This window comes from Clarias gariepinus, chromosome 8 (genome assembly GCF_024256425.1).
Source record: "Clarias gariepinus isolate MV-2021 ecotype Netherlands chromosome 8, CGAR_prim_01v2, whole genome shotgun sequence".
Lineage (NCBI taxonomy): Eukaryota > Metazoa > Chordata > Actinopteri > Siluriformes > Clariidae > Clarias > Clarias gariepinus.
In genome coordinates this window covers 32,371,902-32,385,795 of record NC_071107.1, presented here as the reverse complement: position 1 = coordinate 32,385,795, position 13,894 = coordinate 32,371,902, and the positions used below count along the sequence as shown (strand labels likewise).

The following is a 13,894-nucleotide window of genomic DNA, read 5'->3' as shown; positions in this document are numbered from 1 at the left end:
ACACGAGTTGCAGACTTGCACAGCCCATGGCATTGGTTTTGCGTAGACTTGACGCAGGAGCATAAATCAGGCTAACTTACGCCTCCATGGAAATTCTAGCAATGAGAAAATCTCTTGGGATCATCGGTTCCTGTAAGACTTAAAACCGGCCGGTCGGGGACCAATAAACTTGACATCACATACACCAGACACAGTATCCAAATCCTCTGGAAGCTCATAACCAATTAAAGTCTGTACTTCAGCGTCATATTAATTCTGAGTGTAATTGAGTCAACCACAGCCAAGAGCCCTGTCTGTGAGCACCCCGCTTCTTAGAGGGATTTTTCCCCTTCACATAAACGTACGCCATTACTCATTATTCATTACTCAAGGCGGGGTTTTATTCGCCTAGCCAGCTCAGACGTGAGCTCGATGCAGTGCTGGAGTGGAAACGGAGAGTACGTCTGACTCAGCAGCATGTAGGAGGGCATGAAAAGCAAAAGGCAGCTTTCACAAAAAATGGCAGGAAAGCATCCAATTTCATAAACATCAGTGCAATCAAAGGGGTACTGAAACCCATGATCTCGTCTGGTACTTCGAAAGCAATCGGGAATCTAACAAGCTACTCTGGCTCGGCGATTTCCAAGAAAACAGCCAATTTTGAGCACAAAAACTCATTCCGCTGTTTAAACCAAGAGCACTCTGGAGTACTCGGTGTTTGCAACCTCTAACATAAAACTTGCTCACGCTCCTATTAAAGAATTAAAGAGCATAACTGAAGACAAGCTACACACAAAGAAATAAAAAAGTGTCTCTCCGTTCCCTGGGCTCAGTAGGCAAATGTGGAAAAACTGAGCCTTGGAGGTTCTAAATGCGTGGACAATGAGTGCAGAACATCATTTACTGAGAGCGAGGACATAATGCAGAGGATGAGATGTTTCACTTTGTTTAAGAGTTCGTATTTTATATCAGAACCAAGTGTTAATACAGCTAAACACCGTGGCACATGAGCCCGAGTTATGATTATTAGTTATTCCCAAACACAGTACAGTCATAAAGCAACATATGTCGCGTGTTCCAGTTCTCGCTGTGCACAAACCAGTTGACGTCATTAATTTATTCTCGCCCATCTGGCTGAAGAGGTCGTTTTGGGAGAATTAGCTGGTTTACTTAATGGATGGAACAAATCCATGGCAGGACTTTTATTTTCTGAAGCCGAGGATTCCAAAGTGAATTGTGAACTTCAGTGGTGAATTTCTGTACATGATCTACAGGAAGCAATCAAGCAGGCATGGATTGAGCGAGGGACACCAGAGTACTGCAGACCTGTTTTTGACAGCCGGATCCAGCAGGTTATGAAGAATAGAGGACTTCATCATCATCATTACAGAATCCACAGTGTGAGTTAGCACATCATATACAATTAACAGAGATTTAGTTATAGCGTGGTAGGATTTCAGGGTTTGACCACCACCTATTTTAAGAAGGTCTTAGTCTGTACCACCTGTCTTCATAATAATAAAGTCACTGATGAAGTGATTAGAAAGACAAAATGAGACAAAAGTGATCACTAAATTGGTGTCTAAAGACAAGGACAGGAGTATGGTTTTAGGAATTCTCTAAACTGGACAATTGTTTTAATATATCGTATGTTCCATATTAGACATCAGACTATTATTATTTACACTTCATAAGACACAGATCTGCTTCATAACCACTTTATAGTCAACCACCCTGAGAAATACTAATCCCCTGTTTCTATAGGACACATGACCAAAATCAAGGACAAATAGACCATAAACTAAATGAAATCTTTTCCAAATAAGGATCCCAGGACTCACTGTCTCCGTGATGTCACTCGGTCATTCCCAGTGTGCTCTCTCAGCCAGGTTACTATTTTAAGAGCACCTTGTGTCTCATTATTCTCATGGATGTTAAAAATATCCTTACTGTATCTTTCCAACAAAGGCAGTGTTTTGCCATTTTTGGCAAGGCATGCTAGACGGACTAGTAACGGTCTTGACCTGGCTCACTTTATAGACACGGCACTGAGAGAATGTGCACAGCTGCTGCCCCAGTTTCCTGCTGCACTTCTTTTCAACTTACAGTATAACACCGTACCTGTCACTCACCCGTATAACAGGGGTGGAAAGGTAGAAACTGCATGTACTCTCGTTACAGTACTTCACGATTTATTGCATAAATTAATCATTGCATCTAAGTTATAGAGTAAAAATCATAGAATAACATGAATTTACCCCAGAAGACAGTATGCAAGGTAGAAGCAAGGTAATATAATGTAGTTTTCACTTTGCAGCAGGGTATGAGAGATTAGAAACAGATGAGCATCGCTGACATGATTTATCAATTATCTTCAAATTACACGAGGCAAAACCCACCGAGATATCGGCACCTCACCGCACAACCTGCGGAACCGTGTACCGGTGAGCCATTAGCTAGCTGAGTGATCCTTAGTGAGATTGTTTGATGTTTCACGGCATGAAAGCGCTGCATTCAGGGAGATTCCGGAGAAAGATTGTTAATAATTAACCTCAGCATCCAAATAAATATAGCCTCCTTTCGGTGCTCCTTCAGAAGAGAGAGGCACGGCAACTCCCAGCCGAGTTCCTGAAATGTGCAAGTGGTGTTTACGAATGATCGTGTGTACAATACCCACAGACAGATGCGAATCTTCTGCCAGTTGGCGACAAGCTATCCCCTGATTTCCAAAGATCAGGTCAGAGTTAAGAGGGGACTCGGGGCACGGAAACTAGACCACGTGCCAGTCCATCACAGGGCACAAACACATGGAAATGCCAGTTAGCCTATGCCGCAAAAAACCCAAAGGATACCCAAAGGAAACCCACCAAGCAGGGGTTGAACATGCTCCACGCGCACAGACCTGAGCTGGGGATCAAACCCCCCTAACCCTGGAGGTGCAAGGCCACAGTGCTAACCACTACACCACCTGTTTAGTTTGAGAAGCTGATGTTTCTGATCAGCTGACAGAAGAAGAGTTTTTTCCCAATCTGCCACACATACACACTTTCCTCAAATATATCATACAGCAGCGCGATCTTAGTTTCTACTCTTCTGCAAATCACACCCGAACGCCACTCGATTCCATATTTATTCACATGAACACCAGCTCGCAACTGGGAATTTGTGCAAAGCTTACAGGTTAAAGCTGCGACTGCAAGCTGGTTTCTCAACTGTGATGAAAATTCAATCTGAACCGGCGTTCGGCGCCTTCCTACGTCTGGTCTACTCCCGTGCCCCAGTTCTAGTCAAAAATGTGACAGAAACACATTAATAATGCAGACAGCCTTGGAACGGGTTGTGTTGATTCTGAATCGTGCAGAGAGACAAAACACAAGGAAAAGAAAGAAAGAAAGAAATGAAGGATCCAAAAGAGACATAGCGGGAAAGGAATACGACCGAGTCGTTTCATCCCAATCATTGCGTCATGTTTGACGTTCAGGGGTTGGTGGCTGGCTTCTACATTACCCAGTCTTTACCTGTCACATCCAAATATGTTTCCCATTTCTTTATATATTTTCTCTCTATATATATATATATATCTTTCTATCTATCTCTATCTATATATACGTATATGTAGATATATGTAGATATATAATAAAATCCATATGAAAAGTATGAATAATGCTCAATAATGTAAACAGCATTGGCATTATTAAGTAGAAAACATATCCCAGGAGATTGGAAACCTCCCTAGTGTGCTTCTCCCTATTGAACAGTGAAGTCTGCTTGCGGCGGAAACATATTAAAACACTCATTCAAAAACAACACCTCTCTCACACACTGTGTCGGATCGGTCATGTCTCACCTCACATGTTTGGGCTCGCTATATAACGATCATCTCTCAGTCTACAAACTTTACTAGACAGAATTAAGAAAATTTATTTGATCACACATCGATTGCTCATGTATTCAATTATACATCTTTTCATCAGACAAACAAGCTCCTCCCTTGTAGATTTACTGATGCCAAGTATGACAATTATGGCATAGCTGATTAACACTTAAAACTCCATAAAAGAGCTGAAAAAGATAATAATACTGATACCTTGCAATAATGCAGCTCGGCCACCGCGGCGCATCAGCTACTAGATACGAACACTTACTCTTGCTCTAAAACTTATTTCACCTTAAATAAATCCCAAGTCATCCTTGTCTTCATTTATGGATTTGTTTTTAATTGCTTTCTTTGCAGTCATTAACAAAATGAGTTTTTAAAAACATCATTAAATTGAAATAAATTCGACCACACCCCCAACCCCACCCTCGCCTAGTGGACCTTCCCTGTTTCTGTAGCAACCGTCCAAGATCAATGGTACTGACACTTTGGGCTTCAGCTCAGCTCGATATGTGCTTTGAAATACTGTAAGTAAGCAGTAAACCTAAAGGTCCTAAAGTTTTGCTCATACTTTTACTCAGGCACATTTTTCTGCGTACTTTGTCTAACCAGTTCTACATGGAAACATACAAAAGTCCCATTTTTACTACTTTCACTTATTTACTATTTCACCTAGCCAGCAGCTCTCTGCAAATAAAAAAGGGTTTATTGGGTTGGGAAACAGGAAATTAAAGGGTTGATAAAAAGGTCCTACATCTACATTCTTATACCAAAGTTAACATGTTTCATAGCCCCCCCCCAGAGAGTGTCTGTTTACGCTCTTGCTGAAATACACCACGAATATTATAATCCTTATAAACCAAATTTAGTTCGTTTCACTTCTTTTCCAATTGCGCCGTTTCAGTGTCTATGCTACTGCTGAGACACAGCAGAAATGAGCAGCAAGCACGAGGCGGGGTTCTTCTCATACGAGGTCTCATAGTAGGGGACAAAATCTCATTCATTCTCATTTGTATTAGATACAAGCTTTTATTTCACATCAGCTACAGTTTTGGTTGCATCGTTTCTTTTAAGCTTCCGCGAAATGCCAAAATGTTAATGTTTTAGCGGGACTACTATCCCCCAATAGTCCCCCCCCCCACCCCCACGTGACCCCTTTACATACCTCCAAATACCTTTATTTTACTAAGCCTTTAAAATGTGCTGTTACAGCGTCTACATATGTGAATGAGGTTCGCTGAGCCACGTCTCTCAGATAGCAATAAACCTAATGAACACATATGTTGTTGAGGTTCATATTACAAAAATGATGGAACAAAATTCTGAATGCATGAGCAAAAATGTATTTTCAAAGTATAAAATGCCGCAAATGCTCAAATTGACAACCGCTAACTTTGCATCACTTGGGGATTAAGATGAAGACTAGAATTTTGAACATTTCTTAATGTATCAGAACTGATGTTGTTCCATACAGAGACGATTCCGTCTTTTAGTGCAACGATTATTCTGGGCCGATTGCGAGACTACTGACTTCAGATGAACTCTGGAATGGGGGTGGAAGGAAAAAAACTAACTGAATAAGATCTGGTTCTATTCTATCTTTTAGTTTTAGTTTCAAAGCCATCTTGAATCTGAATTAAAAGGGGAAATATACATCACATTTTCATATAAAGGAACAATGCCTGTGGATCCAGACTTTTAATATTGCAGATGATGAGTCAATATTCAGTATAAAGGGCTGCATATGCACGGCATCATGAAATGCGGGAGCATCGTAAAACGGGTTTCTATTTTAATCTGCCAATCTATGCTGCAGTTATCGAGCAAAGCTGTGCGGAACAATCCAGAGCGGCGCTTCGGCACTGGTACGAGTGTTCCGGCTCATCAACTTTTCGTTGTTTTAAATTACCGAGAGTAATTGAAGCCTGGTGTAGTGGAAACCTGCTTCTGCGAGCCTACAGATGAGACGGCAGTGCAGTACTTCCCTATGGTTTTGGTCAATTATAAATCTATCCAAAAATATTATATCCCACCTGTGCTTGAGAATACAGCGAGCACATGCGGTCCTCTTCCTCCAGCAGAGTGAGAGGGAGATGACACAAACAAAATGGGGGGGAAAATACAATAAGATACGAGGGCAAGAGTAACGGAGTACGTAGAGGACGTAATTAAATGAAAACAAGCGAGCGACGAGGACACGAGATGAACGGCTGGGAAATAAGCATGAATAAGTGAGAAGGTGAGAGATAGGGATCCCTGTAAGGTTTATATTGCTATCTCATCCTCATGCATTAGTCATAACATGCCAACTGTTCTTGGACACAGCTCGTTTACACACACACACGCGCACAAACACACACACACACACACAACGCTGTTCCATTTCATAATGCCAACCGGCCTCACCACAAGAAAGGATTGGCTTTAACCAGAGTTCAGTGAAAAGGTCAGCACTTGTAGGTAACCACTCATCACTAGCTCAAACCTCAGCAGTGGCCTTTCTCCTGCTAAACTTCTTTTAAAAGGTTAGCCCGACTTGAAACACTCCTTGGATTTTCGTTCCGCCTTGAAAAGGAAGAAAGAGGGATGAGTGGACGATACGAATATAAACTGCACAGAAACTGATGCTTAAATCTGGACCACTCAGAGATAAATAAACCAGAGTCAGGCTACAAGGTTACGTGGCTACAACAGATCCAGCGTTCGTTCTTTTACCTCCTGATCAGTGGTGCTGTGGAGCCTATTCCAGGAAACCGCTACACGTCATGCAAGCATTCGCACCCATGGGAAATTTGGTCCCTAATTCACCTAATTACATGTTTTTCAAGGTGGCAGGAACCAAGATAACCCAAAGATAAACAACATCCAGACACATCATCCTGGGGAGCGTGGAGCCGTAAGGAAGCGAGGCGACCCGCGATGGCAAAGTGCCACCGCTCAACTGTATACAGCGGGTATCGTAAATTGAATTAAGAATTAGCACAGCATTCCCCAAAATGTGAGCCGAGGCCACCCAGTGGGCCAGAAAGGTACTGCAGGTGGGCTGTGCGAAATCATTTACAATGTTGTACCTGGTCTTTCAGCTGCTCCTGTCGAGGGGTCGCCACAGCAGACCATCTGATCGGCACACAACCTGGCACAGGTTTTACACCGTTTGCCCTTCCTGATGCAACCTTATCCTTTTTTTTTTTATCTATATTTGTACAGAAAATAATTTTTCATATTCGTACAGCTTGTTTTTTCTCATTTTTATTTTCCTTAAATTATATATTTTGTCTTATCTTATCTTTGGGCATATGGTGGGCAGGTGAAAAACCTACCATTGAACCATTAATTACAATAAAGAAAGAAAAAAAAGTTTTAGGTTTTAATAGTTGAAAATTATGATTAAATATTTGCATTTAAACAAATAAAAGAGTAAAAATTATTAAAACAATGCCAAAGGATTTAGATAGATAAGGAATTACCTGCCATGCCTTATCTATCCGCGATCCTGATCAACTCGTGCATGTGTACACTGGCGCTAAAGTAGAAAAAAAAAGTCATAGATAAAAAGTGGCCTCGGGTTGAGGAGGAAGTAAAAATACATAGCATTTTTAAAGATTATAAACAACCAAATTAAAAACCTCAACTGTGATAATTAGGACGTAAATATTGGCTGCCAACGGGAAAAAAAGGCATGTACACTTAAAGTCCTGTGATAAATGAAACCGCTGGCAAGTTTGAAAGGCCCTCGTAAAACCAACGTAAAAAGAGCATTAAAAGAAGAAAGAATTGTGAAACTTTTTGATTGTGGTTTTCTTTTCTTAATTATCTCCTCTGCCATTTTCTTTTCCACATTTTTTAAACTCGAATAGCTTTTGAGATTTTTCATGAAAAAAAATAAAATTTTAAGTTCACCGATGATTTAAACACAAAAAAAATCATATTAACATCAAGGCAAAAATTCTATCTTACAGCCTGTTACCTGCAAGTCAGCTCACTTCTGCCATCTTTAAAAAAAAGTTCTTATAAAGCGCTCAGTGACATGAAGGACAGAGAAGACTTTTAGATCCTGATGTATAAAACACCACCTTTCTTAGCATGAAAAATAATTAATAAATAAATAAGCCACAAATTCATCACGGTAATTAACCAAACAGTTAATACATCTGGGAAACGCGTCATTTACTGTAGAAGTGACTCTAAAATAAATCTCATTAGGTGAATATGGATTTTCCAAGTTCCTCCAGTCCTTATTGCCTCCCTACACTGAATTTTTCCTCAGAGGGATGACCGAAGAAGCCAAGAAAAGAAGTGAGAAAAAGAAATAAGGTGGTGCAATTACAAAGTTTTTGAGAGATGGGTGGAACCCGGAGGAAAGGCGTACACACAGACAGGGAGAATAAATAGTCCAGAGTCCAGAGCTTAGGATCGAACCCCATACCCTAGAGCTGTAAATGTACCAACTAGGGCACCGCTAAATATTGGATTTTTTCTTTTTTTAATAGAATTCTTGAGCTTCAGTAGTTCATAAGAACAACATAGAAATAAATGTGTCTTTGATTTTCTCCTGGTTTTAAAATCCATATCTTTGCAGGTATACCATTATGTTGGTTTTATTATTTTAGCCCACACTGTACAGTACACAACTCCGGACCTGAACTGGAGGAACGAGCAAGGCTCTTTCGAACTGTTTTCCTCTGTAACGTTCTGATGATGATGATGGGGTGGTGGTGAAGAGTGCTGTCTAAACCAACAACCCAAAATCCTCCATAGCTCTTAAACTGGGGTGAGGTCTGGTAAGAGTGAAGCCCACAGCATATGATTTATATCATCAAACCATGCAGTGAGCTGTTTGTCCCCTGTGAACTGGGGGCGGAGACATCCTGGAAGAGACGAGTCTCATCAGAAGAGAAGGATAAAGGTGATCAGGCTAAAGAACTTTGCATTGATCTCAAACCAAAGCAGCAAAATTTTCCCTTCAGCATGATACAACAGGCAGTCTGTCTCTCTCTCTCTCTCTCCCTCTCTTTCAGACAAGGACATTCAAGTTTGTCCCCAGGCTGATGGATGCATGACCTATCCATTTGGGAGCAGTAAAGCCCACTAGGCTCATTAGAGGGCAATTACTTGATTAATTAAGAAGCAATTTAAGGCGCAAGCCTAGAAGCACTTTATTAAGCTGAGCTGAGATTGCAACGGCTATTAACACTGTCCATCCTCTTTGACGTTCATAAAGCAACAGCAACGGTCAATTTAACGCCTGATCAACGGGACAAGATTAAAACATCCTTTACCAAAGCCCTTCCCACAGGATAAAATAAAACAGCTTACGCTCACAAATCATACTCAGAACCCATGAGTGTTCCAGATGACGCTTCAGCTCAGTTCACCAGCACTATGCTTTGATTTTGGGTTATCGACGCATTATAGTAGATTCATGGTTAATCAAGGAGTTTGAGCAAAGGTCAACATCACAGGTTACATTTTCGGATACCACTAAAAACATGTTATTGTCTATTACCGGCGATTCGCTCTTAATGGACTTACGAGAAAAACAAATATACCTCAGGTTCTCCTGGAAGTGGGTCGCACCCTAGTTTTTTCCTCAGTTTTTCTAGAACTATCCTAAAAAACATTCAGCAACCTGTCATGTATGGCTATCAAATGGAAAAACACATCATTACTAAAGCAGAACAAACAAGATCACAAAAATAACAATAAAATGTTGTACCAAGAAGCACTCAACATTGCATACATTTAGTTGAACTCTGTGCTTCCTTCTTTCTGAGACGAACCATGTGTCCAGATTTCTCAGCAAACGAGGACAGAATGCAAGATTTTTGCCGCTTCTGATTTTTTTTTTTCTTTTTTTGGTTGGGTTTATTTTAAATATAAAAAATATTTCTTTTAGCCAACCACTGTCTTCTGATATTGCCCAATCATGTGACTTTCAAAACCAATTATTTTAACAGAAGTTAGATTTTGTTTTTAACATAAAAGTATACTGTTTTTTTCAAACCACTCTTTGATTCTGTTTTAAATTTACAGTATTCTAAATCTTCTATAAAACATTAAAAATGTAAAAAGATACTTGTGCAACAAGTTTTGTTAAAGTTACACTTCAGTGCACTTTTTTTGTGCATTAAGGCAATTTATTTTTTCTTAGTCCAGAACCTCTCATCATTTTTACACACACCTCTCCAAACTTCTTACCCTCTATACCCATGTGCTGTGTATGCATTCTTTTATCAATACAGTTTTCTGAAGACAATACAAGTTTTGCTGTGCAATTTAACAAAGTGTAACGCGCCAGTGCTGAACTCGTGCCTAGTGTCAGTGATTGTTTACCTTAATTGGTTAATTAGGGAAACCGGCTCACGTGGTATTCCTGAGTCAAAGCTTATTAATATTATAAAAAAATATATTTTGTTATACACTGTTGCATGACAGGCATGCAGAAACGGTGTGCACGTACGCATGAACGTCCACCACGAGCCCTAAAGCAGGACCGTTACGATTAATTGACCTTAATCCGATCTAGTAATTCGTTTCTTGCATCCGATTCGCGCGTGCACGGAGCGGTGATCTCTTTCAAAGTTCTTACCGTAAACCCCCTGTGCTCGTGTGAAGCGCTGCAGGACGGAGAAGAATAAAATCCAGAAAAGCTCCATGTTCAGCCGCGTTGCCTCATCACCTGCGGAGAGCCACAAGCACAGCAGAGTGAGACGCGCGCGCCGGCAAATACCGGGTGCAGCTCGCGACGTCGAGTGATCCCCGGGGTTTTTTATCCGCAGAGCTTAAGGGCGGGATGGTCATATTAGAGTGCACGGACTATCCTTTTAAAAAATAAACATGATTACAGAGGCGGTGAGTGTAGATGAAATATGTGCACGGGTTCGAGCAGCGCGTGAAGTTGGCGCGTGGACAAAAATTCTAGTCTACATTAAATGCAGACATTTCTTTTGCACTTAGAAGTTTGCCTTCTGCAGCAAAAAAAGTCAATCAATGAAAGCATAAATATAAGAAGGTAGAGAGAGAGAGAAAGCAACGTTCAAAACTTCGAATACAGGGACGCGCGTGCGGTGTGCCGTATGTTCACGCGCGCTCGAACAGAACGCACGAGGACATAGTGATGCACATCGAGAGCGCGTGCATCACTGCCTTACGTTACATACAACATTCTTATTTCCTAACGATTTCTTTGATGTTGTGGTTCCTTGTTATGTGATGTTTGGTGGTTCATGCAGGCGCGTGGCGGGTTTGTTACAGTTTTCTGTATAACTTGAACAATAATATATATATATATATATATATATATATATATATATATATATTTTTTTTTTTTTTTTTTAAGCACATGCACATGTCGTACCTTTTCCCGGCGTGGAAGCTCCGCACGACGCCTCCAGTGTAATTTAATGTCCACCTCGGATTAAATAAAACGACGTACGGGGTAAAAAAATTTTTTTTAATTAATTAATTAATTAAAATAAAATAAATCCACTTTGGATAAGGCAAGCAGGGAAGAGTAAGTCAGATATCCTCCTGGCTCGTGCGCACTCTCCTAGGCACGCGCGCCGAAACGACATGAAGACATTTCTTTCCGGAAAGTTTTTTTTTTTCTATCATAATCTCCATAAAATCATGTCACATCCACATCAGAGCGGCTCCCAGGCGAGTTTGCTTTTTCTTATCTTTTCTTTAAAAAAAAATCCTTGGTGCTGATAATAATAACAAAAATAATAATAATGCACAGATTTGTTTCTTGACGGAACGCGCGCGCCGGTACGACTCGCTGGATATTAAGATTCTCTGGGAGTGTGATGAGAGAGCGACTGTGTTATACCGCTCCGCTGGCCACAGAGTGTCTGAGCATGTACGTGTGTGTGTGTGTGCGCGCGCGCACAGACTGAGTGAGTGCGCGAGGAAGGGGCGGACGCCAGAAACATCTCTTTTTTTTTTTTTTTTTTTTTTATGGAACAGGTTGCTGAAGTGGGAAAAAGCGTCACGTGACGGACCGTTTTCTTTACTTGAGTTTGCTGCCGTGTGTGTGTGTGCGCGCGCGCGTGTGCGTCCCTTTAAAAAAAAAAAAAAAAAGGCTGCGCGCGCGAGCTTTCGGTGATTTAATTGTTTGCCTGAGTTGAGCTCGAGAGCCAATTAAAGGCGCGCGGCTCTTGGAGGGCTCGCGCCGGATCCCCGAGGATCAATTAAATAAGAAAGTCGGTTGGTTACAAGAGCAGGGGAAAAATCACTATCTTTGACAGCCCTCCACTTTTCCTCTTCTCCATCCAAACTCCATCTCATCGATTTTTTTTTTTTTTGGAGTGTTGTCTTGGTTTAAAAAAAAAAAGGGGACAGAAAAACCATGCTCCGGTAGTGGCCACAAGGCGGCGTGTTTTAGCTAATCATTCTCAGGGACAAGAGACACGATTCTGTGACAGCCCAGGGCTGCCCTCTCTCCTGAACCTGCCTCAGGTGTGGGCCAAGTAGACTTCAGTGTAGTTAAAACCCAAAATGAAACATGGTTTTCTATAATACCAGTGTAAATATACCAAATAGCCAAATACACACTCCGTTCAGAAATCGGAGAGTGAATCACAGATAATAAATCTAAAAAGTAGATCCAATAATGATCCATTTTTGTCTTAAAACGACTCCAGCGTGTTAAAATTCACTAATACCACTTCAGCGCTGTTCATCAGTGAAAATATCAACTAATAATAAAGTTTACTAATCCAGTTAACTAATCCAGTTTAGCTTTTCTAATGAATATCTATTAGTGCAGGTGTTTGCTTAAAGTAAGTTAGTAGCTTATTAGTAGCCTTTTTTTAAAATAGATTATTAAATCCGCCATATAACTGTTCGTTAACAACACTATAGCCCAAGATTTTTAGTTCACTTACGGCACAGGTTGAATTTCAGGCAGATATCCAAGTACTGCAAAAGTTTCAGTAAATTCTGTCCAACCAGTTTTGCATTATGCAAAACTGACATACAGACAGATAACTGTCTCGACTGACGTACAGACAGAACATTTTTCTGAGGCCTCCAATGTGTGAAATGTAAAGATATCGAAAGCGTGAGTTCTGACCAATGTTCAGACAAAACATTTCTTTTATTAATATAGATATCTCCAGGTGACAAGGTGGCTCCATGGTTAGCCCTGTTTGCTCACACCTCCAGGGTCTCACCTCTGGTCTGCATGCATGGACTTTGCATAGTAGTGGAACCCCATACAGGATACCCCCACCAAAAAACTCATATTTCTCATATTTATATTCTCAGTATATATACAGCATATAACAGTGGTGACAGGTATGCAGTGCAGGTATAAAGTGCTGAGCTCTACCAGGGACACCGCTCAGCTAGTCAGTGTGATATTGATTATGTTGATTAAAAGGAGAATCTTCTAAACAATATCTTTAGGCGCAGCGTGCGGTTAAAATATTAAAGCGCTGCCACATCACTCCTTGGGTGAATGAGCATTTACGCTCATTTGTTGTACTCAGAAGTTTCATATGATTTTTTTCCCTTTTTCGTTTTTCTTCTGATCGAAATGTGTTCCAGAGCTTTCACTCCTGGATGCCCAAAGCAAGGTCATAGTTATACGGCTAGTCTCTGAGTCTGGATGATTTTTTTTGTGATAAGCACACAGAAGGGGTAAAAAAAAACAAGAATCAATATATACACTATATGGACAAAAGTATTTGGCCAAACCTGTTAATTATTGAATTCAGATGTTTCAATCATGGCCTCAATACTCAGTGAAGGGCAAACTAAATGCTTCAGCATACCAAGATATTTTGGCAATGCTATGCTTCTAACTTTGTGGCAACAATTTGAGAAAGACCATTTTCTATTTCAACATGACTGTCTCCCAGTTCACAAAGCAAGAACCATTAAGATATGGATTGATGAGTTCGGTGTGGAAGAACTTGACTGGCCCACACATGGCCCTGACCTCAACAACATTGAGCATCTTTGGGATGATCTGGAACGAAGATTGTAAGCCATGCCTTCTCATCAAACATTAGTGCCTGACCTCATGAATGC

General features: G+C 40.7%; 1 protein-coding gene across 2 annotated transcripts in view; it reads right to left on the bottom strand.

Moving 5' to 3' along the window:
- The window catches only part of LOC128528989 (MAM domain-containing glycosylphosphatidylinositol anchor protein 1), a 200,069-nt gene extending 188,771 nt beyond the window's left edge, over positions 1-11,298 (bottom strand). The window contains exons 1-2 of one of the 2 annotated variants that reach the window (XM_053502259.1): positions 11,214-11,298; positions 10,446-10,535 (exon numbers count right to left, since the gene is read on the bottom strand). In XM_053502259.1, coding sequence (XP_053358234.1) covers positions 10,446-10,512 — 67 coding nt within the window. In that variant the 5' untranslated portion in view covers positions 10,513-10,535; positions 11,214-11,298. Of the gene's footprint in view, positions 1-10,445; positions 10,588-11,213 lie in introns of those variants that run through there. The other variant, XM_053502260.1, reaches the window with a different exon arrangement.
- Positions 11,299-13,894: the final 2,596 nt, after the last annotated feature.